The 27295-nt window shown below is 42.7% G+C and overlaps 1 protein-coding gene across 1 annotated transcript; it reads right to left on the bottom strand.

The window, feature by feature from the left end:
• Positions 1-27295, bottom strand: LOC142404762 (ovostatin). The gene is made up of 35 exons (XM_075491762.1): positions 27174-27295; positions 26447-26630; positions 25947-26103; positions 24411-24463; positions 23506-23526; positions 22266-22434; positions 21623-21707; positions 20700-20811; positions 20197-20311; positions 19870-19979; positions 17999-18157; positions 17400-17627; positions 16885-16942; positions 16230-16375; positions 14977-15126; positions 14237-14407; positions 13800-13932; positions 13090-13186; positions 12368-12596; positions 10932-11055; positions 10468-10586; positions 9964-10015; positions 8706-8789; positions 7610-7786; positions 7032-7113; positions 6398-6554; positions 5905-5979; positions 4328-4493; positions 3835-4055; positions 3044-3259; positions 2504-2628; positions 2060-2150; positions 1413-1481; positions 408-513; positions 1-62 (listed from the first exon to the last, which is right to left on the bottom strand). Exons 1-35 carry the CDS (start codon positions 27293-27295, stop codon positions 1-3), a joined length of 4425 nt encoding a protein of 1474 aa, XP_075347877.1.

Raw genomic sequence — 27295 nt, 5'->3', positions numbered from 1 at the left:
TTAGTCCATTTCTGCAACAGCCTCTTTGCAAGGTGACGTATACTGAGCAACAGCATACTCCTCTGGAAAAGGAGGAAAGAAATGTTCCCATTAGCCTGGAGACCACCTCCTGTATCTTTCCCTGGAGGTGGATATACCTATGCACGCTTAAGCTGGAGATCCTTGAAATCTCCTTTGTTCTGGCACATGGTAACTTTCCAGTCATGCCCACTTGTCACCTTGGGCATGAGACCAAGCTCACTAAAGTGAAATGAGTCTCTCCCCTGGCACTAGATCCAGATCCTGGTAGAGTTACGAGGAGTGTTGGTTCCAGGAGGGCTGGTTCTGGGTCTCCCTTAATGCATGCAGTGTTTCTGCTGTCCCTGTCCCTCCCCCAAACTTCATACTGGTTAAAATCAAAGACCTACCTGTTTCATAGTAATCATAGATCTGCACAGGAGCTGGCTTGGGATGGGTCACTACAAAGTCCTGCTCAACTGAGAAAGTGATTTCTTTCCTTTTCTTCTGCGAGATCTGGGAATGGAGGGATAGGGATCACATAAGTCTTTTTATTTGTATAACACCATCTGGAGCAGACCAGGAGGAAGCTGTTTGATTGCATATTCCAAATCCCACTGATGTCCATCATCTGCCTGCCAAACTGGGATCAGAAATATGTTTGGAGAGTCCAAAGTGAAACTGAAGTGAAGAGCTGTAGGTTTCCTATCCTGCTTGTATTACCTGATTCTCTAGTTATCATGCATCCTATTTCCAGAGAGGGAAAATATGTCCCAAAGCACTGAGCTTAATTCTCCAGGATCTCCCGAGGGTCAGGACAATAAAGTGCGGCATTGCAACACCTCCCATTTCAGACATGAACATTATGTGCCACCAAGGAACTGGGACTCAATGTACATCACCGGTATTGGCTTCTGTTGTTAGTTGTGCAGGGCCCCAAGCAAATGTACTTTTACTATGTAAATTCTGATCCAGGGATTATATTACAGGTTAGATTTGGGAATGAACTAGTGTAAGACAAGGAATAGATATCTTTCCAGAGGAGATCAGAGCCTCCTGTTGGAAGGACTGAGATTTACTAGAAGCCTACCAAGGGGACATACACAGAAAGTAACCTCTTTTCTGGTGTTTATCTGCTATTGACTGAAAGGAGATAGAATTTTGATTAATTTCTATGTGCTTTTTTTGATTAACTTATTTCTAGTTACTAGTAGGGCAGGCGTCAGTTTGAAGCTGTTTGGGAGGTTGGGATGTTACATGCAGTTTGAGGAGTAAGCAGCTTAGTGATTACAGGGGAAAACTGATGGAGAAGGGAACATGATAAATGCACTTTATAGAGTGTATCCACTCTGTAGGTGCATCTGTTACATGCTGTTTTCACCCTTTTTGCAAATCAAATAGTGGTTAGAACTTACATTTTCCAGATAAAGGAGAACGTGGTTTTTCTTGTTTTCTACTTGCATCACCGTATGGCCATCAATGAGCTTTAAAACAAGGAAATGCAGATAAACTGATATATTTATAAACCATTAAAAAAGCAAGTGCTAGCTCAGACCCTACACCACGTGGTTCATTCTGTTCCTCGCCAGGTATCAAGGGCCAGTAGCTGATTTTTAGAGCCCAAATGTTGCTGAATAGATGGAGGGGAGTGAGCAAAAACTGCCACTTGACTTAGTGGGGGGTACGAGCACTTCCCAAGTGCATGAGAGGCACTGCAGTTCATCTGGGGAATATTGCCTGCCTGCGGTGTTGTATAGGATTCAGAACTAATCTGGCAGGTTTCCCACGCTTTCCCTGCCTGGGCAGTGCCAGCTCCCAGTTGCAGCTGCCAGCTGGTCAGGCCCTAGCTGGAACCCTTCCTAGTTTTTAATGTGGGAAGGTCTGTGTGCTCGTAGCTCTCTGTAGGGCATTCCCTCCACCCTGTAATGAAGATGGTGCAGTCATGCAAACACCTCGCAGGGTTTGTGGGTGAATGATTGTTAACCAGCCCTCTGTTTTCATCATGACCAGACTTCTCCTCTGTCCCTGGGGTGACTAATTTAATCTTGCTCCTATAGTTTACCTTATCCAGGGAAGACTTAACAGGAACAAAGCCAGAGAGCATCTTCACATCAATAATGACCATGTTGGAGCTGCTGCGCTTCCCTGTGTAACTGAAACAAGAGGCCCCCATCAGTCTGGACCGTGCCTGGGGAAGCAAACCTCAGCGGTCTGCTCCTGGCCTCATACAGCGCGGCGAGGCTGGCGTGAATCACATGCGCTTGCTGGCTGGCTCAGATGGGAGACACTAGGGAGGCCCCTAGTATGAAGGAACCAAGTATTTGCTAACACCATCAGTTACTGGGTGTATCACAAGGCCTTTTGGGATATTGTGTCTTATGGGCCAATATCATCAACACATTGATTAGCTCATGGTTCTTGACTTCATAAACAGAACTGAATACACACAGCACTCTTCTCTGTGTGTCTTGTCATCTGTGCAGATGGTTTGTTGATGGCACATTACCTGCTTATAAGGACAATATCAAATTTTGCCGGTCGATCCAGTGGGCAGGAAGCATTTGATGTCTGTACTGAGAGCAAAAATCCAAAGGCCCCCTCTGGAAGGTGAATGTTGTATCTCAGTGCTGTCTGGAAGAGGAAAAAACCCTTTTGTTCAAGCATGCCAAGGTTTTTCTTTGCATTCCAAAAAACAAGTGTCAGACTTAGTAAAGTTTCCTGGCAATGTTGCTCTTGGTTTTATGTCGAAGATCCTTGCTTACATCAATGATGGTCACATCAGACTTCTGCTCTTTAACAATGAAGGTGCTTGGACCCAGAGTCACCTCCCAGAGAGAAACCAGTTGCTGATCAGAAAGGACTCTTTTTTTTCCATGCTGTGACTCCACAGGAGTCAGAATATGGGATAGGGAAAAGAGTGTTTAAATAGTTCAGGGAAATAAAATAATTAGGAAAAATAAAGGGAAGTCAGATGGAGAATCATCAAAAACATGACTGTATTGTATGCAGAATGTGAGACACAATGAAGGGGAGAGCAGACGCTTACTTGCATAAGTACGCATCCACTGCCATTCACTGTTAGGCTGTATTTCCCAGGAACCTCAGGAAGGGGAGTCTCTTGCAGCAGGAGCCTGTTCTCATTGTTGACAATAAATACCTTCTCAAAAGGCTTTTTGGAAGTGATCTTGACTACATTTTGTGTAACGGAATTGTAAGTGGCCTCTCCATAAGCAGCAAGGGCTTGAAGAGCAACGACTGTGTCCTGAAGTAAAAGGAAATAATAAAAGACAATTAACTACACAGCATGACCAGTTCAGAGGAGGTCAAAGTCACGGTTCCAATATGTAGTACAGTTGCTTCATCCTGGCTAAAGAAACCCTGAATTTCTGTATAATTCCAGGGTTCCCATATCTAAGGAGCTATTCATTCTGGCATGTATGTTTTAGGGTGGAAGAAATCTCTCTACTCATATGAAGGTCTCCGAACATAGAATCTGAGCACTGGAGCACACTTCTAGAGTTTTTCATAGTGGTAAAGCATGTGTTTTCTGGTCATATAACGACAGGGACTTCATGTTTTCTAGGCTCATCCCCAACACAAATATCAGTATTTGTTGCTAGTCAAATTACTCTTGTCTGGCTTGAAGCTTTCCATAGTTAAGAAGAAGAGGGAAAAAAAAAGTATTTTGGTCTCTCTAAGAGAAAGGCTTGGTCTCTGTGTGTTTGAGACAGCAAATACAAGAAAGGAATAAGACTAGGTAGTCAAAGTCCCACTGGCACCCTGACCCAGTGCCCCAATTCCTAGGACTGGCTAGGGAGTGGAAGGGAGTTTTGGCACCTGGGTGGAAGAGAAACCTCCATAGGGATTCTGCTGCCTGATGATCCACTGCACAATCCCTGAGGCCTTTGTGAGATCCTCTTGATTCCGGCTGGGTTTGTAGAGCAATGCCAACAGCACGTAACTGGTGATCTCAACTTCAGCTGATGGGGCATGGTCAAGGAAGGAGGGATATTTTTCTGATGGAGACCTCTCCTCCTGCTCCCAGTGCTGTGAGCCATCTGAATAAACACAGAGAGGGTGAGGAGCATTCCAGAATGGAATATGGGTGTCACTGCTTTATGCTGCCTCAGTGACATACTGGGTCCTGGCCTCTTTCTCACAAGTACTCTCCACAGAGCAACAGATGTGCTGTAAATTAACTCCACAGATTATTTGTGGAGGTAGGTTCATGTGCCTATACTCTCAATATTGTCAAGGTTAGACCATGTACCATCAGTAAGATCTGTTCCCTCTTCCCACTTCCCAAATTCCCAAAATGGCTGAAACTCACCAACTTCTTTTGCTGATTTCTGTAACTCTCTAAGGAATGATTCACATTTTTCTGCCTTGCCAGCTAAGCAGAAAGCATAGGCCATGAGTGCCTGAGTGTAAACGTCATTGATATTCTTCTCAGATGCAGTCTCCAGACAAAAAAAGGCATTTCGGACTACAGGGTACTTTAAAAAAAAAAGAAAAAAAAAAGGTCTAATTCAGGACAGTGGTCTTCACCTGGCCAGACATTTATTTTCTTTAAACCTGTTCTGCACCCTGCCACTATCACAGCAATGAGAATGGGACTTCAGTTTGTATAGTGACTTCAGGAGAAAGAATACAGAATTCTTTAAGGAGGGATTTCACAGCAAATATCAGACCAATCAAGTAGCTTTTCAGTGTGTTCTTGAAGATGTCGGTATATAAACAGAAGACTGTTCTGTTTCTTTCACAGCTAATTCCTTCTGCTTACCTCCATGATAATAATTCACTCTGGACTTCTATAGTCAAGAGTCTTCTGTCTTGAATAAATCCAACCTAGTAGTCTCTATTCCCAGTGACTCTGGTGTAATTTTAATTTAATTCTGTGGAGTTGTACTAGGTTTACAACAAGTAAAAAACATTCACAGTTTGACTCTGTGTCCTTCCTAATGCACTAATCAGGAAGGTCCTCAGAAAGGATATGACAAATTGAAGGCAGAGAAACTCATATATTGAAGTCTAACATCTCCGCTGTAGTCTCCTTTGTCTTAGCCACTTTTTAAAAAGGACAGATAGGCTTTTGACTCTGATGGACCTTTGTGTTTCCAACATAGCTTTTAGTTCCATTCATAGACTTTATGGATTTACCTGCAATAACTTACTTTCTTGACTGAGCCATGTCTGAGGCTAAGCCATAGTGTGTGGGTTACTACCTGTCAAGTTTTTTTATTGGAAATTGAAGGGTGTCACTAAATGTCTTGGGTCTCTCAAACAGAAGATCTAATCCCACTGTGGTCTGTACAATTTCTTCTTGAACACTGGTGGTTTAAGAGGTATAGAGAAGCGAAGGCTCTGGGGACACCTTATTGCAGCCTTTCAGTACTTAAAGGGGGCCTGTAAGAAAGATGGGGACAAACTTTTTGGCAGGGCCTGTTGTGATGGGACAAGGGGTAATGGTTTTAAACTAAAAGAGGGTAGATTTAGACTACATAGAAGGAAGAAATTTTTTACAATGAGGGTGGTGAAACGCTGGAACAGGTTGCCCGGAGAGGTGGTAGATGCCCCATCCCTGGAAACATTCAAGGTCAGGCTGGACGGGGCTCTGAGCAACCTGACCTAGTTGAAGATGTCCCTGCTCATTGCAGAGGGGGTGGGACTAGATGACCTTTAAAGGTCCCTTCCAACCCACACTATTCTATGATTCTATGATTCTATGGGGAACTTCTCTATCACAGCAGCTAGTGCAGATATAGAGCAGGGTCACATTCCCTGGGAGCTCTCCCTCCCCCTCTTTCTCTCTCCTTAATATCTAGACAATTTGTAGCAGACACTGGAGTCAAGTCAACAACTGGGGACTGATTCCAGCTGAATACCAGCAGTGGAAGGTCTCCTTACCGAGCCGGAGTGCCCAGCTTCTAGCATGGCAATGGTGATGTAGGCAGAAAGCGACAGCTTGTCATCTACTCCTCCCTGAAAAGGACACAGAGAGAGGAATTTTCAATGAATGGCATGAGTGAGAAACCTTTAAATATGAATTGCCATATCCCAGCTGGGAAAGTGTGGCCAGCTCTGGAGACAGTCCACAAGGAAAGAGAGCATACACATAGCAGGGATGGCTCTTGATTTCAGAGAAGCCCACTGCTATCATCTCAAAAAACATCACTCCTTCAAGCTTACAGTCCTGTAACCCTATCTTAGGTGCTCATAAGATCTAAAATACAGTGTGGGGAAGCTGACTGAGCTGAAAATAATCATTATAAGGTGTGGAGAGTTAGCCCTTGGCAGAGGACAGTATAGTATAAAGTAAGGTATAGTTTTTGACAGTAATGGGATAGCATGTTCTTAATGATAAGAGTGTAAATTTGACCAAGAAGTAATTCTCTACCACCTTCAAGGCATTGTTGAAGAGTGTCCCAACACTTCGGAAGCAGCCATCTGGCTTCTGTTTGCTTGCCAGCCACATCAGGGTTTGAGCCTGGACATTGTCATCAATATAAATGAAGTGACTAGCTTGTGCAAATGATTTGTACACAAAGGCAGTGAGCCTGCAAGGAAAAGATGAAGCTGTGAGATGAGCATTGGAAGCAGGAACAGAAAAAGTCAGCCCTTCCATTCACGCTAGGCATAAGGATGAAGAGTTACATCCAACATCTTGGTGGCTTGCTTTGTCTTCATGTGCTCCTCCAGGAGAGGGTATTTAAAGGAATAGTAGCTAGACGGGACACAGGAAGGGTGTCCAGCACACTCTGGGGCTGGTCCTGGCTACAGAGCACTGCCGTGTTTTGGGTTTCATGGGAGACAGCAGGAGTGCGAATCAAAAAGTCAGCTGGGTCTTTAGGGATCACCTTCTCTCTGCAGGCTCCACCTGGCAGGGCATGGAGAACCATTTTTCTTAGTACTTACAGAGTACCAGTCCTAGCCAGCTGTGTACATCTGATTTGGCTAGTAAAGATGCCTTTTACCTGCATCATGTGAATTCAATGCGAATTAATCTCTGAGCCATTTCTGCCCCAGTCACTCACCAGGTGTTGCCTTCTTTATCTCTGGTGCCAAAGATGCTGTAGGACCCATCAGGATGTTTGTATGACAGCTGCTTCTGGTAGCCTGCAAAAACATGGAAAAGGAATTGTTCCCTAATTTAAAAAACAAACCCTATTCTGTTTGCTATCAGATTTACCTGAAACTACAGTGGGAAAGCATGGAAAGGCAAGATATATCTACCAAGCAGTGGAGGAGCCCTAAGGGAGCTTAGATGGAAGCATGGAACATCTTGTCCTGCAGAAACACTGAGTCACAGAATAGGCAGAGCTGTATCAGCTCCGTGCTCCAAATAAACTAACAGGATTAGGGTACATGCTGTGCCTGGGTGGAAGAGGAGAAAGGGTCTGAGAGACAGAACCTCAAAGGAAACATGACAGTTGAGCCTCAGCAAAATAGGATAAGGAAAGAAAAAGATAAAGCGAAGATAGCAAATGTCTTGATCAGCGTGGTCCCTTGGGTCACTGAGCTGCGCTGCAGCAGCAGTGCCGTACGGCTAGGATAGCCATGGGCCTCAATGGGAATTTCAACATACATCATAAGGGAAGCGCAAAACTCTCACCGCTCACTAAGTATCCGATGGCCTTGGATTTGACCTCCTCACTCAGCTGCCCTGTCTTGTTCAGATAGTCCAGGACGTAGATGTTGGGTGCAAACAGGACCATGTTCTGCTCCCCACAGCCAAATGGCATCTGGAGGAGCTGATGCACATTCTGCATGGCAGTGCCCATGATGTCGCCTGGGGAAGAGGAGATGCCAGTCGGATTAGCACAACTCATGGCCACTGAAATAAACAGTAATTTCTGTTCAGTAGGCAGAGTCAGGGAAAGCCTAGCTGGGGTTGCAAGCCTGCCTGGTACCACAGAGATTTCCAACAAGCATGAAGCTCTCCGTGCTGAGTGATTTGTTCTGTTCTGCTTTGCAGTCAACAAAGAATCCCTTCCCTGCCTCTCCTTACTTGGTTTAAATTGCCCACACCAGAAACACTACTTATTTTAGTGCCACTTCAAGCAAAACCTTCTTATTAGAAATGAAAGGAAGAACTTCTAGGAAACTTCTGTTTCCAGATGACGGAAGGGGAACAGCCCAGAGATGCTGCAGTGAACTATGTATTGCAGAATTAACAACTAGTGCTGAAAAGGGACACTGGTTATGCGGATCTATCATAGACGACTTCTAAACTGCTATTTTAGGAAAAATAGTGCAGACCCAGAAGGGATTTCTGGAATGAACTGAAATCACCAACATTACAAAGCAAAGATTTTTATGACTATTAGTCGTGTAACCAAGTCCAGGTCCTTTCCAGGAAAAGACTGAAAAGATTCCACTAGCATCTCTGATTTGCAGGTGGGTGAGTGGAAAAAAGTCTTACTGGCAGGAGTCTGGTTGAGGTCGTAACTCAGAACTGTGCTACTTCAGAGCAAAACATTCAAATGCAATAAGCTCAAACAGAAAAGTGAAGAAGGATGTAACCAATATTTAGAAACTTCATTTCTCTGATGCAGCAAAGAGCATTGCTGGACAAGATGAGAAGCAGTCTCTTTGCTTAAAAGTTTCCCACACAAAGACTGGAAACTCACATCTTGAATCCTGACAAAGCTTTAATTTTATATTTTTACATTTTCTTTCTTTTTATGTTTTATTAATTTTATATTTACCAACAACAGAAAAGGAAGCTCTGGCTGATCCTTCCACCACATTTGTAGGTAGATCTAGAGCAACGTCTTGAACAACCACATCATCTGTGGAGAAAAATATTGTGTTGTTGTCATTTGTATAGGAACACTGGTTATAGCAGTGAAATGCTCCTGGTAGAAATTGTACAGTGCAAAATTGCACACAAGAGACAGCAATAGGCAGAAACTTACAGCTGTCTCTAAGAACATCAATAGAGAAGGGGGCACAGCAAAACCAAAATTATGAAAAACAGACCAAATGGTGCAGTAACTGCCATTGCTCAACAGAAATCAGTTGAGCAGGGTAAGGCTGGTGCTCCCAGGCTGTAGGGGATTGCTGGTTGGTGAGGGTCAGGGCTGCTTTTGTGCCTCTTTAAGTCAGAGCTTCCAGGAAACTTTGGAAGCTGTTCGCAGTCAGCACCGAGATGGTGTGGAAGGGAACATTATGTTCCCTCTCCTATTCCCACTAGAAGTGGAAAGCTGCAAGCTACAGTTATCCTTGGAATAGAAGACAGCAGTCAAACATGAATGCATGAGACGCAGAATATGTTTTGCACAAAAAGGTCATCTCCCTTTGATAGCTCCATAGCAGACTTCCTTCTGCGTCTGAGCACTTTTGACTGCAGCAGAGACACTGCCAGGTGCACAAGAAGCTGGGAGAGGACACAGCTGGACCCCAGCTGACCAAAGGGATATCCCACACCATATGACGTCATGCTCAGCATATAAAGCTGGGGAAGAGGAAGGAAGGGGGGGACGTTCGGAGTGATGGTGTTTGTCTTCCCAAGTAACCATTACGCGTGATGGAGCCCTGCTTTCCTGGAGATGGCTGAACACCTGCCTGCCCATGGGAAGCAGTGAATGAATTCCTTGTTCTGCTTTGCTTGTGCGCGCAGCTTTTGCTTTACCCATTAAACTGTCTTTATCTCAACCCACGAGTTTTCTTACTTTACCCTTCTGATTCTCCCCCCATGCCACCGGGGGGGAGTGAGTGAGCAGCTGTGTGGGGCTTAGTTGCCGGCTGGGGTTAGACCACAACAACCAGATCACACAGGAAGTTCGAGGCAGGGAATTGAACCGTAAGCACTCACACTAGCTGCCATTTGGGCACCTCTGGGGAAAAGGGGAGGGACAGTATTAACGAGCACTGCAGGAAAGAGTGCAAATTCCAACCTTCCTTTCAGTTCCTCTTAGGACAGTGGTATTAGACCTAATTAGTATTACTAAATAAGACCCTTACCTTTTGTACAGATGAGGGAGTTTTGCGTCTTTTCCCTTCTGATGCCTTCAGGCTGCATGGTGATGGGCAGAAGAGACACGTGCAGTGGATAAGAACAAAGCATGCAGAAGAAATGCAGTGACAGAAGAGCCACCCCCTGCCCCATCCTCCTGCATCGTAAGACAGCTGGATTGAAGCAACAATTTACAGGTTCATACTCGATGTGGCTGCTAATAAAAGGGAGTTCCCATCAGATGGAGTCCCTCATTTCCAATTTCTCCTCTGCATGAGGGAGATGTGCACTTACCAACACCCACTGATCCTCATGGAAGAGGACATCAGATGGGAGTGGACTTGGTCTTAGATTGAACAGCCAGACCCTGTCCCAGCCAGATAAAGGTGGAGCCAAAGCAGGAGTTCTTTAGGGAACCTGAAAAACTTTTACTTGCTTTTGGTACTTTTTCTGCGTTTTTCTTTCCTCAAGGAAGGGAGTACAGGGCAAACAGTAAGAGCTGTCAGCAGTACCTCAACCAACAGTGTTCTGATCTGGGTGTCCCTGTAGTCAATACTGGTGTTCCTAGGTGCTTTGTCTCCACAAGCTCCATCATCCTTGGTCTCTGCAGTAGTGCTGAATACTACATTACCTTAAATAGTAGCAAAAAAGTAGAAAAAAATGGTCCTCTATCATGCAGAATGATGGCTAAAGTAAGAAATTTCATCTGGTAATGAATATATACAGATATTAAGTAGTGCAACATAATGAATGGTCAGTCACTCTAGGTGAGACATATGGGAAGAGAACTGATCTCTGAAAGTGGGAATGATAAACACACTGCAGTTGTGGAGGAGCTCTTTAGCCCAGACAGCTGGAAAGACCAGTGGTAGACCAAGTTCTCCAGGTTGGAAGAAGATTAGGTTTTTCAGGTGAGGTATAAATTGATTAGTATCAGTCTCAGGACAGAAAACCAGGTCGATTCAAAGGCACTTACCAATTTCTTTGGGGAAAATATTCCAGACATAGGTCTTTCTTTGTTTGGCACATACACATCCATCATCGTCTGGGGAGATGAGTTTGGCCTGATAATCAAGGGAATCTGACAGCGAAACATTAATCTGAGAACAGAAAGAGGAGTGTGATGGGATGAAGATTTTGTACCATAGGCAAATGGTGCTTTATTGTTAGAGGGGGGTGAGATAGTCTCTGTTTATGTCCAGTGGTAACACTGTAGAGCAGATTTAAGGCCTGGGGTGATGGTGTTAGACGAATCACCCGTCAGATCTAACCTTAACAGTATTCCCTTTTGCTTCTCATGACACCCTCCACTGGGATATTAAATATACTATGCATACATCTAATTCCTGATCAAGATATTGAGTTATGTTCAGTTGACCTGGTGCTAATGGCTTTGAACTAACTTACAAAGGAAACCAATGATCAGTGTTTGTTCTTCTGTTGTTGCAGGAATACTTGAAAAACAAGGTTAAGAGAAGAAAGCCTCAATAACAGAGATCTAGAAAAATTCTAGGGTGTTTAAAACCCTAGGCCTTTTTGTTTTGTTAAGTCAAACTGTTAACAGAGATTGGAAAAAAACATTCCTAAATTGTGTCTTGATTTTTCCTCCTTTGGTTGTGATCTCCTTGTGAGACCGGAGAGCTGATTTTCAGCATTCAAATCAAGCAGAAGAAATCTAGACTCTACACCCGCCTCTTTTTTCGGGATTCCTAGATAAAACATAAGAAACAAGAAGCCAAACAGAAGATCCCTGTTTTTCTTTCTTCAAGTATCCTTTAAACCATGTGTGAGCTCCCTCCATGCAGAGGTGCAGTGCACCTGTGGTCTGGAGGCATTTTGCTTGGAAAGTACTGAATATAGAGAGTGTAGTCCTCCAGTGTCTGGGAGCAACAAAGCCTCTAGCTGGGCAGGTACTCCGCAAGTACTGGACTTTTGTGCTCCTTGTTTTGGTACTTTTGGGAACTTTCGCCCCAGAGAAGAAGGGTTTATCTGCTCTCCACTTCTTGCTCTTCCCACTTTCTTCTGTTCGGCAAGCACAAGCCCTTCACTTCTTCACGCTTTCACATCTATCCCTAAAGAAAGGATCCCACTAAAACCATCGATGGCTTGCATGACTGTGGATGGTGAATGATACTCTGCAAAGCACTTGTTTCCTTCCTCTATGGATCTCTAGAAACGGTTGCTTATACACCCATCCTAGTCACAGTTTACACAGATCTCCCTCTGCTTTGTAGTGGCTTGGGAGGACAAATCCAGTCAGGATAATCTGTCATTGGATAGAATGAGCAGTACATCAATCCAGAGCAGGGACAGATCCAGTCATCTACACCAATAATTTTGTTGAGGTTTTTTTCAGACTACAAAGGCTGCAGCTTCCTTGGAGATGGGGTAAGCATGGGCAGAAGTACACACCTTAATGCAGTCGTCAAGGTAGTTGAAGACATTGGCTCTAAGCAGGAAATCTTCTCCTTGGATGATAGAGTATGGCAAGGTCAAGTCCACAAAGAAAGTCTGGAAGGCTGTCAGGGTGGTAGGCACAGACATACCAAATCCAACCAACTCTTCCACACAGAAGGCACTGGCCTTCCATTCGGTGATGGTGTCAGGGATGGTGTATGAGATGCTGGCTTTTCCAGTAGAGCTGATGGGAATGGATAAAGGATGAGTTTAGAAAGGGTAAGTTTCATATACCTTGCTTCTCAGTAGAGGCAACGGGTTTTGAAAATCAGCACTACCCATATTCTGTCTGCAGAAATCCCATATCCAAGTCCCCCCAGAACTTATGACCCAAATCTTCTGAGAAAAGCCCATTTGAAAGTTCTTCTGCCCATCATTTCCCTGAGTTTGGAAAGAAAATTCAGAATTCTTGTTTTGTAGACCCATATTTTAAATAGAGGTGTCCCTCTTCTTAGGAAGGGAATATGACTCATGGTGGGAATAGATGTCTTTGGGGACAGGGTAATTTTATCATGGAAAAGAGGAGGGCGGGTGGTCAGGTGATGATTGAAAAAGCTAGGTCTTCCAGGCCAAAATGTAAGAAGAGGTGGCAAGGAATTGCCACCTTGCAGGACATCAAGGGACATATTTAGTAACTCTTAAAAGCAAGGCAGAGAGAGGGAAGAAGCAGTACTCACTTAATTAGGACTATATCCCAAATCCAAGTTTCAGGGAAGAATTCCCGAATAGTCTCAAGGATGTGCCTCTTCCCACGTTCCTCTCTGGCAACTTCAGCTGGTAAGAGATAATGGGAATTTAGTCAAACCTGGTTCATATAATGAAGACTCCCAGAAAGGACAGGTTTTTAATACGCATGGGCCAGTATGAAGGATGATTAGTGTTTACCCATTTCTTTCTAACTGACACTATCGGTAATGCCACACAAATATTATATCTCTGAGTTAGGTATAACCTGGTATCACAGAGAAAGAAAATATTACTTGAAGTGCTTTGGTCTCCATATACAAGCACAAGACCTAGGGCTAGAACTCAGGTCACTTGGCTCTTAGATCTGTTTGCTGTCCACACTGTTGCACTGTCTTTTCAAACAAGCTCTGGTCAGAAGGGAATCAGTGTCAACAGTGTTAGTTTTGTGTGACACTCTACTGATTGCCAACACTTCCCAGCATGAACTGGACATGAATCTGAAGTGTAGGCCTAAAAGGCCTAAAAGGCCTAAAAGGCTTTATTGGGCATTGGCCATTATCCTAAGCCATCTCATTCTGTGCCAGACCAATATTCAATATCAATACCAATGTGATTCATGAGTACTATCCATGTCCATGTCACATGAATACCGCTTCATTTAAGGAGAAAAATAAAATCTCTTTCCTGTCCCCTATATTACCTGATGATTTGACATGGTGTGTAGAAGCCATGAATCCTGCATTCAAGAAATATGGTGGAGGTCTTACAGTATCACTAGTACAGACAACTGGTTGCCGAACCTTTGAGTTGGTAAAAAATTTCATGCCCATGTCCTGTAAAAGACACATTTTGGTGTTAGCCATAACAATACTGTAGCTGAGGTTTATTCCATTCCTCCCTCTTTCCCATTACTGGCTTTCCACCACAGAGATGCCCAGAGACATCTATGCAGAGACTTGTGGGAGCTTTGTGCATGCTGGAAAATCACAGTAGACACCAGAGTCAATTGAGAATAAATATCCATGAGGAGAGTTTGTCATTTATGAATTTTACTGACAGCATCATTTGCACAAATATGTAAAGCTACGTAAGTGGAAACTCACTTCAACAGATTTAAGTAATGTACAGGACATTTACCCTGAGGAACTGATATACATCTGGGCCTAATCCAGACATTACAGGTGTGTAATACAAGCCTTTGTGAAAGATGTTGTCAGGTGAGACACAGGGGTCTTGGGGGTCATCTTCTAGATTGAGCCCGTTGAAGATATAGCCTTGAAAGTCTTGCAGGGGATGCAGGCTGTATATCTGTGAGGGGGAAGGAGACACAAAACCTGTGTATGTGGAAAGATCAATTCTGATTATACTGTCATGTGCTGCAAATTGCCAGAGCTGAGATGCTGGCCTGTTTGAAACAATGCTGTGTTTCCTGGATTGAAAACTGGCTGAACGGCTGGACCCAGAGGGTGGTGATCAATGGCACAAAGTCTAGTTGGAGGCCAGTAACTAGTCGTGTACCAGTGATCAATACTGGGTCCAATCCTGTTCAGCATCTTCATTAATGATGTGGATGATGGGTGGTAATGACAAGTTTGCTGATGACACAAAACTGGGAGGAGTGGCTGATACACCAGAGGGTCATGCTGCCTGAGACCAGTCACTGGTGAAACCGAATCCCGCATGAAAGAGGACTACCAACTGCCAAGGAACAAAAGCTGTGTATTGCCTATTGTAGATGGTTTATAACCAGCACATGCAGAAAGCGGTAGAAGTCTAACACAGTCTAACAGTCTCGAGCGGAGAGACACTGTAACGGAGGAGGAGAAGGAAGCAGTGCCGCAGCGGAAGGAGACGATGTGTTTGTTTGGGCAGCTTACCGTTTCTGCGGACAGCTCTGTCTCGGACTTCAGGAGCAGCACGCCCTGATCCACTGCCCTCACAGCACAGAAGGAGTTGGCAGCAGCTTCAATGACTAAACTGACGTTGGAAGCTGGGTGCATCTGCTTTTCGGAGAATTGCAACTGGACCTGAAATTTATCAAACAGATGTTGGTATGGCTAATCCCTACTGCTCGGGGCTGCTCTGGATGTGCGTGTGAATGGAGGGCAAGAAGGAGAGTAGAAGGCTCTTCTGTTAAAGCACAGATAGTCTGCCTGGAGAAGGATGTCTGGGCTCCACTGCCCCTGTTGACCAGGCCTCCGCTATAATGGGGGCTTAAGCAATAAGCACATTTAGACTCCTGTGATAGCTGAAATGAAGCCTACCTCAAGTGATTTGAAATAAAGTGTGATTCTATGGCTGCTATTATCGAATCAAATCTTATTATGACACAGACTGCATGTAAGAAGCACTACAGCGAGCAAATCATATTTTTGCTAGGTCCATGGCTCACCTTAGGAAATATAGAACAGATTCTGTTTTGAATCTACTAAGAGCAAAATCTATTTCACACTTGTGTTAGGTAAGAGGGAAAAAGTAGGAGGGGAAGACCACATCAGGTAAGCGGAAACATTTTACTTAACCTCATTTGTTTTGTATTCTCCTAATGTTTCATGGTTTTTAGCTGAAAATTAGAAAAATCAGAAGATCTGAAGATCAGAAAAATCTTAAAGGTGAAATCTGATTTCAAAATCACAAATCAAAATGTTTCAGTGGAAAAAACACAGAAGGAAAACTTAAGCCCCAGACTGCTATTTTTGCTTTCTATTCTATATGTATTTAGTTCTGGTAAACCCAAATTGCATTTTTCAACAAGAAGTTTAAAAAATTAGATTAAATAGTGAAGAGGGATAAGACTAAAGTGTGTTTGCTATGCTAAAGAACAGACAGTTTAAACTAAATAAGATGCTAATATAGTTCAAGAGAGGCAGGAACCATCTGGGGGTAGTGTGCGCTTCCTGAAAAGTAGTTTTTAATGTTAAAAGAGGATTTACCTTTTGACAATAATGCCAGGAGGTGGTGGCAGATGAGAGATATCAGGAAAAAGAGAAAAAAGGAGAATAAAGACACTAATGCTGAGAGAAGTGGAGGGAACAAGAAATAAAACTGGAAATCTGTTGTGAACGTGTGTGCAAGGAATTTGTATTTATCTGACAGCAGGTAAGACTTGCTGTATCTTAGTGCCTCTCACCTTGTTTTTGAAACACTTCTCAACTGGAAATCGGACACTGTCTGCCACCAGCTCCTTGGCAGGGTGTAAGGTATATACCAGCAACTGAAGGGCTGGAGCCATTTTCTCATCGACCACAAGTGGAATGGTGAAAGTGCCGTTTTGGTCTGTTAGAAGAGAGAAAGGGACCAATAAGGAGAGAGGTGGTGCAAAGATCTGCTGTAGTAGTAGCCATCCTCAACTGGCATATAGCTGTACCAGTCAGTGGAGCAATCTGTACTTAGACGATAAACTGAAAAATTCTGGATTTGCCAGGAGGTGACATGCCTGGGTTTAGATCCAGATGCTCTCAGATTTATTGTGGGTTTGAACATGTGCCCAGATTCAGATAGCCCCCTAAGCCAGACACTCTGCATTCCCTACATTATCCTTTGGGAAGATCTTTACAGGACACTACTTCTTGACTCATGTCAAATGAACTAATTGCTGAACTAAATCAGACTTTGTAGTGATCTTAGTGGTAGTGCTAGTATCATGCACACATGCATGGATGGAGAGAGATACAGCCCTCCCAATAGCTGCTTTATATATCCAGGAAGTCTTGCCTTCGTCCTCAGTTCAACCATCCCTCTTTTGTTTTTTTAATGCAGAAACATGGATTGGCAACTTAACTTACCAGCTTGGATATTAACTTTAATTTCACCTGTAAGGACAATCTTGCCTTTTGCCATGCCCTGTGCAGAGAAGAGCAATACATTTATGGGTTGGTAAAGGTTGGAGGGAGAAAGCGGCAATCAAGTTCAATATACATTGACAGGACAATCAAGCCATGTACATTGAGATGGCTTCAAATGCTTAAACATCAGCCTTAGGGCATGCTGCACCACTGCTGCTACTGCTGGGGCCCTTGTCACTGGTCAGGAAGCAGAAGGAAAAGGAAGGGAAGGGGGAGGTAGAGAATACCATAAAAAGTTTCTTGGAGGGAAGGGACAAGAACCCTGGCCTGAGACATTATGAAGGTGGTTTCTTACTATGAAATAGAGTAACATGGCCAGAAATGGGGGTCGTTTTTCTTGAGTGGGTAGTTTCGCCAAGCCACCTTTGTGCTGTTTCTGTCCTTGGGCTGTTGGCCATTGTGCTGGCTGGTAATCCAAGCCCTTTCAGCAAACCATGCAACAACCTCATACTCACCACATAGTAGAAGTTCATGGTGTTGATGCTCTTGTATCCTTCTGTGTTCAAGACATAGTGCACAGTGATCATCCTCTTCTGCCCACAGCTCAGATCTTTCCACAAAGGCTCAATCCTCACAAAACTGCTAGTCCAGGAGTAGAAGCGCTGGATGGAGAGAGATGCATCGGGGTAGGAAGGCTCTATCCAACCTTCAGAGTAGCACTGGTCACTGGTTTTGTAAGTTGCCTGATCAGGAGAGGGAGTGGGGAAGAAAAGGAAATCAAACAAATGTCACTAGGCAAATCATTATCACATACTGACATCAGAATGATTAGTTCACACAATGCATATAATTAAGAATTGCATCTGAAGCCAAACTGGTAAAGAAAAAGCAGCACAATGGTCTTGTAGCCTTGCAGCAAGCCATTATATTGCAACAACTCAGGTGTTTTCCTCACTTCTTTTATAGTATTTTTTGAGAGCTCTAGAACATGAAATAAGCCAGAGAAAGCACATTTTTATTACCAGAATTCAAACCTCATTCCATCTTTTTTTGGGTTCAGTTTGAGAGCAGCCATCTCTCTCTTTGTCTCTATTCAGTCTTGTTTTGTACTCACTTTCAGACTGATCTCAGGATCAAACATTTCAGACGTGTCAATGCTAAACGCTGCAACGCCATTATCATCAGTGGTGAAGTTGTCTGTGTTCTTGTTATTGACAAATAGCTGAATAACCTCATTGGAAATAGGAGAGTTGTCTTTGTCTACCAGCTTGATCTGTAGAAGAGAATGCAAGACATGTTCAGCACATTATCTTTCTGTATGTAGATACTAATGTTTTGCACTCCTTTGCTCTCCACACAGCAGAATTGCTTTTTCTTCTCCCTTCAAAGCAATAGTTAAGAAGTGAAATGTGTCTCTTCACTTTCTGGCAGCTATCTCAGCTATCTCATGAGGTTTGGAGCAGGAGCTTCCTCAGCATCTGCTACAGATAACGTCCTTTTGTGGAGGAAGAACTTCTTATGTCTCATCTCTTTCCTGGTCAGTTCCTTCTGACTACACATTTCTAGTTTAAAGATATACTTCCTTTCCTCCATTTTTTCTTTTCTTAGTCTTGAGAGTCTGCTGCTAATACTTTCAGTGTCTGAAGGCCTTTTCTCCAGGTCTTTATTTTGAACACTTTTCTGATTCTGTCCCCACTGCCTCTGCTGTTTATGTGTTAAACAAACAAATAAAAAATAACAGACACCATTAGGTAAATTCTAGGTTGCTAGAACTGAGCATTCATTTTGATTTTTTTTCAGAAAAAAGATGGCAGAAGTAATAATATATTAAATACAAGCTTAAGATACTGACTCTCCTCACCGTCCAGAAACAGCGTAGAGACAAATGACCTCTGAAACAAAAATAACAATAGAGAATAGAGAACTAAAAGTATTCAGGTGAATGTTGACTTCAGTGGGACTGAATGCAACAAAAGTGAAGGCATACAACATATGGCCAGCAACAGATGTTTCATAGTGCAGGGAAGGGCCGTGAATGGTGTGTGATGGCTCCAGGACAGGAACTGGGATCTACTGCATTTTGAGAAGGTATGAGTATCAGTGGCTTCCAGACAATAGTTCCCCTGATATGACCCTCAAGGGTTTTTTTTTGATAAAAGCAAAGAAGCTGCCTGAAGCCTTTGTCAGCATCTTTGTCTCTGAGATGTGACATCCCAGCCTCCTACCACGTGTCTTTCAGCATGTTTAACCTGGTGTGTGTGTGAGAATGTGTGCGTTTGAGGAATTCACTGTGGCATGTCACCCCAGGGAGCCTGTTGACCCCCATCCTACAGTAAGGGGTGGTAAGGTGCATAGCAATCTGAAGAACGGAGTGGGAGCGGAGACCAAGTGAGAAAATTATATAGACATCTTCCAGAGGGGAAAAAAAGACAATCTCTTCTCTTTCAGTGCTACTGGTAAGATGTTCCCTTACCCTTTCCTCATTTAAAAAAGCTGAACTGAAGGAAAGAGAGAGATTTATCCCTACCCTTTAAACCACTGACAGAGTTATCTGGGATTTGTCATGAAACATAAAATCATGAAAAGGCTTTTTGAGACAGAAACTGTTGTTATTTCCTTGATTTTTTTCTTAAATTCCTTTCACTCTTTCTTCCCTCACCCCCCAGTGTTTTTATTCATCTCTGGCTGGCATATGATGGTCAATTCTGAAGGGAGAGGCAGTGATTTATACCAAGCTTAAAATGCAGGTTAGAAAAATGCTAGTTAATGGATTGTTTTGATTCTAGGTATTTCTGGCAGATTCAAACTCAGAATAAGCTAACACTCTTCAGTATTCAGAATTACCACTAGAACGCCGTATGTAAAGAAAGAAGCTTGGGGAGAACACCCCCGCCCCATACAGTCCCCCCCAAATGTTCCCATCACTGTTGTCATATGATTGCCTGTCAGTCATCTTCAATACAAGCTCTCTATGCTCTTGCTTACCTGTCCAAAGTAAGGAATTCCTCTTCTGTAGTGGCGATCCATGTTCTCAAACTGTATACTGCTCATCACCCGAGTTACGGAAATAGACTGAGCAGCTCTAAGTTGCAGGCCTGTAAGACATGTCCAGAGTCAAGAGAAGATATACTTTATCTTGCATATAGGTTCATCAGAGTTAATGTTTGCCTGGAGATGGTCACTGTGCTTATAAAAATGGATCTTCTTCTTCAGGAAGACATCCTTGTACTCAGCAGGCAGAGGCTGAGTATCTCCTACTCTCTTTTTTGACCACACCACTGTTGCGGTTTCCTACTGTCTAGAAGGGATTACCTGTTCCTTTCTCTGTGACAATGGCTTTCACGTCAAGATTCCTCATGTAACCAATGCGATTTAGCTCAAAGATGTTGGAGCTGAGAACCTGGGAGAGACAGCCCTCTGTCTCTAGCTGGAAAGGGAAGAAAACAAATCCTGTTACCAAGGATTACAGCTTTCAAAGGATGCTGGCAATACATGGGACCCTTCTTTAGTGAGTGAAGTCTTTTCCCACTACTTTTAACATGATTGATACAGGACTGATGGAGACATCAGTGTCTACACTTTTCAGATGGGAAACTGAGTCATGAAGAAGGAACATGTCCGTCCTTCTTCAGGCCTGTAGGAAACTAAGAACAGAAATGAGGTGCCCTGAGTTCCTAGCTAGTGATCTAAGCAAATAGATGAGTAGAGTGAAGTGAAGCATCAAGGAAAGAAAGAAAAGTGTGATGAGCAAAGGGAGAGAAGCAAGAACACAGGAAAGAGGACAAGCACAAAGAGGAATAATAATTATATCATACATCTTTGGTAAATGATTGACAAACTGGGCTTTTCTTGCACCTCCCATAAGAATCAAAATCTCTGCACACGCTGAGCTGGACTTTCCCTTCAACAGGCTGGCCATAGGTGTACCTAGGGGCAGATGAAATAGGTCCATGAGCTGATGCTTCAACAATTGACTTAAGCTAACATATGCAGAAATAGACCCAGGATGAGCAGTGAGCTGGGAAGCCAGAGAATGAAATAGTTTCACAGGCTTTTTCTTAACTCTCCTGCTGCTACAAAAAGATAATACAACTCAGAAGTTGAAATATTAATGAGTTCTATTTCACCCCTAAAACCATGAACCAAAACCACACCTTAAATGTAAAAATAGATACCTCTATAAGCATGATGGACAGACATGGCTCCTGACTAAATTATGACTGTTGTCTCCACTCTTCAGCTTAGACTGGAGTTCTAGACTCACTGAAATCAAAGCAAAACTCCTCATATGTGCAAGGGGATCAGGATTTCAACCCTGGATTCTAAATTATGAGATCTTGGTATTAGAGTAAGTCCTTCCTTCTGAAGGACTAAACTTGAAGGGGGAGTTAAAGACAGCTGAAACCCTAAGACCCCTGCTAGAATTTAACAGTGCTCTGCTGTATGAAGATATCTCTCTGAAGTGGGTTACTGGGAGTGGACACATCCTATTTTAGCAGGGGACCTCTCAAAAGATTTATTCAACCCACCAAATACCAGCTGGAAGTGAATACTCATAAAATAAAATGAGATGAGCACACAAGTAAATGAAAGCTCCAACCACCAAGTCAACCCTGACCAACCTCATCTGAGGCCCTGTTTATTTTGGTCTCTTCTCTAAGCCCTGTCTCTTTCCCCGGTCCTTGGGAAGTTCTTACTCTTCAGCATATTTCCTAACCACTCTGCACCTGGTACTTACACTCCACAGACTTTCACTGTGAATTCTGAATCCAGGACTGTAAGGCTTTCTGGTGCAGTGACTGTGACATCAAATTTTGGCAACACTAGGACAAAGAATAAAAAGAAAAAAAACGGTACTGGCACATTATCAAATGACAGGCCCTCCTGAGATGAAAGAGAAAATGAGGATATATCATCAGCATTAGTCACAGATGGAATGGGATCTCAGAACGAGGGTGCCAAAATAGTCAAGAAGTGGTCTGACTTGCGAAGGGTCACTAAAGTATATCCACAAAGCTTTGAAGAGAAGTCAGGACTTCTGAGGTGAATCCTGGGATGTCTAGATGCCTTGCAGAGCTTTGGCCAAGCAAGTTCATGGATGTGGCTGGGAGAAGGTTAGTTTGTCACAGTGAAATTTGCAATCAACTTATTGATTTGTTATGCAGATTATTTTCCTGGCTGAATCTGTGCAAAATGATTAATTTCTCTTCTTTGGCTTTTTACTGTTCTTTTTTTTTCCTCTCCAGTTCTTAATGACAACTAGTTGAAGTTGCATTTGCCAGGAAGCTGTTTGAAGTTTTAGCAATCAAAAGGGTTGATTGATAGGGGCTCATCTCTAATGATGTTTTCTACTCTGAATAAAAACAACAGGTGGGATTTACCATATTCCTCCACAAGGAATGAGTGATTTGCTTTGTCTCCTGACTTCTTTGCTACGATAATTTTGTAATTCCCCAGGATAGGCTCTTCAGTTAGTGGGAATTCAATCTGGATAATGTTCATCTCTGATGTCACATTTTGCCACTGAAAGATCCTGTTGCCCTGTGGATCCTGAAGAAAAAAAGAATGTGGACTCACAGTTTGTTTGCCTTGGAAATCTTTTGCTACTTGCACACAAAACCAGAAACAAAGAAGAAAATAGGGCAAGTTACTTTAACTCATTGGGGAAGTTGCTTAATGCATGTGCATTGAGATAAATTATGCCTTAGTACTCTGATTATTGGTGTTGCTAGATTCTCATCTGTTGATCTCAAATTTAGGCAACCTCTGCCAGTGTAGGTGTTAGTCTCAATCATCAGGGGAAGTTGCACAATACTGCTCTTCCCTGCTCTTTAGTATATGTTGTTCTGGTTTTGCATCAAGGTGGGAGAGAAAGAAAATCCCTTCTTCTTTGTGCTTCCCCTTCAGGTGAGCTTATCCCACACAAATCTTGGTCTTTAGCAGGTCCAGCTTTTTTCAGCTGCTGGAAGAAGGAAGGAAGCATTTCTTCTGCATTCAGTGAGGCGTCATTTGCCTCTGAGTGTATTTTATGCTAGTTAGACTAAAGAAAAATAATTCACACCATTTCCTTGAACTGTTTAAAGCACTGACTGCAGAAAAACACATGTAGAGCTCCAGATATGTATGTTATGCTCCAGATATGTACTGCAAATAAAATAAAGTCACCTGACTTCACAGTATAACATGAAAACTTGCAAGAATGCTGTCTAGACATGAACTGCGATTGCTATTTTTAAAAACACCGCAAAATGCCATAGAAGTGCTAACATTGCTAGTAATTTTATCCACAGCCTATGTTTGTTCATAGTTTTCAGCAGCACTTGAGTTATGAAAAGATATACCCCAAAATAAGTTGAGCAAACTGGAGGAGGTGGAGGGGAGTCAAAGGCAGGCATAAGAACAGTACAACTTTTGACTACTGAGATGAATATAGGTATGCTTTCTGTGTTAGTAAAGCTTGAACAGCGTCCTGGGATTTTATGAAGTTTCTGTTAATTTCTGCCAGTGTACTCAGGAGCAGGATTTGGCTGTGTGTGGACACATACAAACTGATGTAAGCACATGTGCCCTAGATTTTATTTTTATATGCATAAAACAGTACAAAGAGAAAAAATCTCTTACCTGAATTGCAATCAAGGGGTACTGAAAGAGGAAAAAACAAAGTGGGAAAAGAGATTAGGTGGCTGAACAAACACAAATTAATTTTCCCCAGGACTGTGAGAAATGTTTAACCAATAATTAGTATAATACCAGTAATCAGACATATTAATCTCTTATTTTAATCAGTTTAATAGCAGTTTTACTTCAAGAAGAAGATTACATAAAGGGAAGAGATGAAATGAGAATGTTGGGGCAGTTTCTGATCATACTGGATTTAGTGCAATCCCAGAGCAGCTGAGTAAGTTATAGAGGTGCATGTAAACCGTGATTTGGGCTTCTTATATCCTCACTCTGCTTATTAGCACCAGCTTTTTCGGTAACACTGTGCTATTTTCTGCATTACAACCACATGAGAGGAGGCCAGTAAAGACCCTTCTGTCTCTTGGCTTATGTACTATGAGCATGAAGACAGCTTGCTGGTAAAGAAAAGAGTGCCTCTGATGAGATAAACAATTGTGGTAACAATTTTCATTTCCCCATTTCTAAGATGAGCAAAGTACTAGGTGGATGACTTGCCAATTTTTGCGAGCAACAATTGCTGAACAGTAATAGCAGGAGGCTGAACAGTGGGGTCTCTGGTCAGAGCTAAAATAATGTCTGCAGCAACAAAGTGGAGGGGTTTTTGAGCCTCTTTCCTAGCAATAGCAGGAGGTGTTGTGTCAGAAATCAGGTTGTGTCACTTGCACTCTTCCCTGTGACTCTAAGATGAGGGTGGATTATAGCATGTGGTTAGGAAATCACGTTAATTCTTTGGCATTTAGTCTCTGCAATATCTCATTTTATCCACAGCAACTCTTTATTTAAAATTTGAGAAGAGGTTGTCTCCCAGCAATTTTAAATACAGGGGAATATTACTGGTCACTCACCATCTCCTGAACAGGTTTAAAATTGAAATCCAGGGCAACAACACGAAACATCACTGGAAAGACAAAGAATAGGGTGTTAGCCTTAACTGTAATTTATTTGGCTGAGCATGATGTTCTGCATTCATCAGTACTCCCAGTTTCACTGGATCTTCTAACAGTCCCACTTGCACAGGATGCAGGTAATAAAATGTGTCTGAAGGTAAAAGAATCCTACACAGACTTTGGGGAGGGGACTTTCCCCAGCATCGAGTTCTCACAGTCTTTCATGAAAGTTTGCTTAACCTCAGAGAAAGGGGACGACCGGATGAATAAGAACTGCTGTGCAGGTCACGCAGTCTCAAGTGACAACCATAACTCTTTCAGTGGCTGTCTGCATGATGTAGGCAAATTTGTTCCTCTTCATTTCTCCATCCCTAAAGCAGGGTTTGTTGCTTTGAACATGTGAAAGTTACAAGTATTAATGGAACTAGGTGAAGTGCCAGTTTTTCCTAATGTAGTGTAATTCTTGTTAGTTCACTTTGTTCTCATCTTGTACATGTTTTTGCCTTACTTGCTTTTTTCTTTACAAGAGAAAAACTGAAAGGAGAATGATGAATTATTGTACAAGGAAAAACATAAAAACATGTTTCAAAAATGTCCTTACAAAGCATTACCTTTACATCATTTAATTTAGTCTACTGCTTCCCCACCTCAAAACCAAGCAATCTGACAAATAATCAGGCCACATTTGTGGGACATCTTGGTGGCACCAAATTCTGATTTGTAAGCTTTCCTTCATGCTATGTATATCTGTAGATAGAACTCATCCTTAATTAAAGTATAGCTGATTCAGTCTAACTGCTATGTTATTTGGCTGACCTCTGGAAAGAAGTATTCTCATAGTGTTTCCTACAGTGTTCTAGCTGTGTGCTAGAAGCCTTAAAGCCTAGAAGTGAATTAAGGAATAGATCTGGATAAATGGTTCTTTGCATACATGGAGCTCTGTTCAATGGTCAGATGAGAAGTATGTATAGGGGAATAGCATAACTACAGGAGAAACCACAACGTGAAAATATAAAGTCCCAGACCACCAGAACCCAGAAGGTAAATAGCATGATTTTGTCTTTAAAAACTTATAATTAATTTTAAAATAATGGATTTGACTCTTGATCTTTAGACTGTCTTTGATGGTGACCAGCATCACAGACAGAAGACTGTGGGAGCATTGTTTCATGCCAGGCATGTAAGTAGTGATCTAATCACCTCTTTCCACTATCTTGGCCTGTCACCAGTAATGAAACAGCAGCAGTAAAAGCTCCCCTCTTCTTTCAGCTGGGAGGAAGGGACAAGGAAAATAATAGAGACCATGGGATGACAGTCTCCTGCCATCCTGAAGATGACTCTCTGAGCTCCACAGCAAGTACTTGTAGTGGTTTCAACAGAAACTCTGAAGAAACTGCCTAGGCTGTAGCTCAGTCTGAAAAACACCTGGCAGAGAAATGCTATCTGAAGAAATTACTTCCTAAGGGACATGTTATAAACTAAATAGATATTCACCACTCTGTCCTGGTTTGTAGATGGGTTTGTCTGTCTGCACAAAGACAATGCTCTCTGTGTTCCAGATCATCACTGACCGCCGCTCTTCTAGGCTGACTGTGGTGCCCTTGGCAGAGAAGGAAATGAAAGCCAATGGGGCAGAACTGACAGGAGGAATCTGTGAGGAAACAGAAAAACAAGGGGAGGTTGCTAGTCTGGAAGTCATTTGCTCCAGAACCTGTTGAACAGCTATACCTGTGGCCTGGGCTCCTACAAAGAGACACCCGTCTCACTTCCATCACCTTCATTACCTTCCATCACCTTTCTTGGACCTTTCTTATTTCTTATGTCTATTAAAAAAGCCTCCTTGTCTGTTACTATATATCTCTCCTCTGCTTCCTTTTTCCTTCCACAAGTCTTATTTCTTCCATTGCTTGTTCTTCTCCTGTGCTCTCTGCTCTAATTTTCTTGTCCCTCCTTACATTTCTTTTCCATTGGGACATAAATTGAAATTAATTTACCGTGAAGTCGAAGCACTGTAGACCATTGCTTGCTGTCATGGTTTTCTCAAAAATAGTGGTGTTAACAGCACCATATTCTAGGATGACTCTGACGGATATTGTCTCGTTGAGGTTAAGGAACTGCAGGCAAACCTGACCTGGAGAGTCAGTTTGGAGGACAGCAGGCACCATCAGGACATACTGCCTATGAGATGCAAACATCAAAGTGATCACATCACAGAGAAAGGAGAAACAGCCTCAAAGGATGAAAGAAATACAAAATATTGTTATTATTCAGTACCCGCTGATTAGTTTAGATTAAACATAGGGCACTGCCAGTGCCCCTCACTTCTGCCCTGCAGATCCCAAGTAGCCCAGCCCTGGATTCCCCACACAGCTCTGCTAGCACCCCCAACTCTTGCCCTTTTGCCCTTTATCTGAGTCCTGGACCTGCCTGCTTTTAGCAAAGCACACTGCTGTTACTGCTGCTATTGTCTTTTCTGAACACACACGTCAACTTCTATGGAAGCTCTGCAATAGGCAGAAGGTCTGCTCCTTATTAAATGAGAACCATTCACTTGCCATCCACATTCCAGTTTAACTTAGCTCTCCAGATAGAAAAGATGAGTCACGGCAGTATGTCTATTAAAAGTCTACTTACTATTTAAAGTAAAAGTAGTGGCACTAATTAGCAGTGTCTTTAAAGCCTTATCGTGAATACTATTAGTAATAATATGGTAGTTCTTACGGCTCAGGTTCCTTTGCAGCTGTTACATGCAGGAGAAGAATAGCCAAAAGAAACTTCAGCCACATTTTTCTCACTAGGAGACAGAAGAAAGAGATAAGCTCTCTTCCCAAGAAACAATTCAT

This window comes from Mycteria americana, chromosome 1 (genome assembly GCF_035582795.1).
Source record: "Mycteria americana isolate JAX WOST 10 ecotype Jacksonville Zoo and Gardens chromosome 1, USCA_MyAme_1.0, whole genome shotgun sequence".
Lineage (NCBI taxonomy): Eukaryota > Metazoa > Chordata > Aves > Ciconiiformes > Ciconiidae > Mycteria > Mycteria americana.
This window is presented reverse-complemented; position numbering and strand designations above follow the sequence as displayed.

Coding starts and splice junctions, on each gene's coding strand:
- LOC142404762 (XM_075491762.1), bottom strand. CDS start 27,295: ATGAATTGTTTCTTGGGAAGAGAGCTTATCTCTTTCTTCTGTCTCCTA. Junction 20,812..21,622: donor ACAGTGAAAGTCTGTGGAGT/GTAAGTACCAGG, acceptor ATCTGCCCCTAG/GTACACCTATGGCCAGCCTG. Junction 11,056..12,367: donor ACCTTGACGACTGCATTAAG/GTGTGTACTTCT, acceptor TTCTGTTCTCAG/ATTAATGTTTCGCTGTCAGA.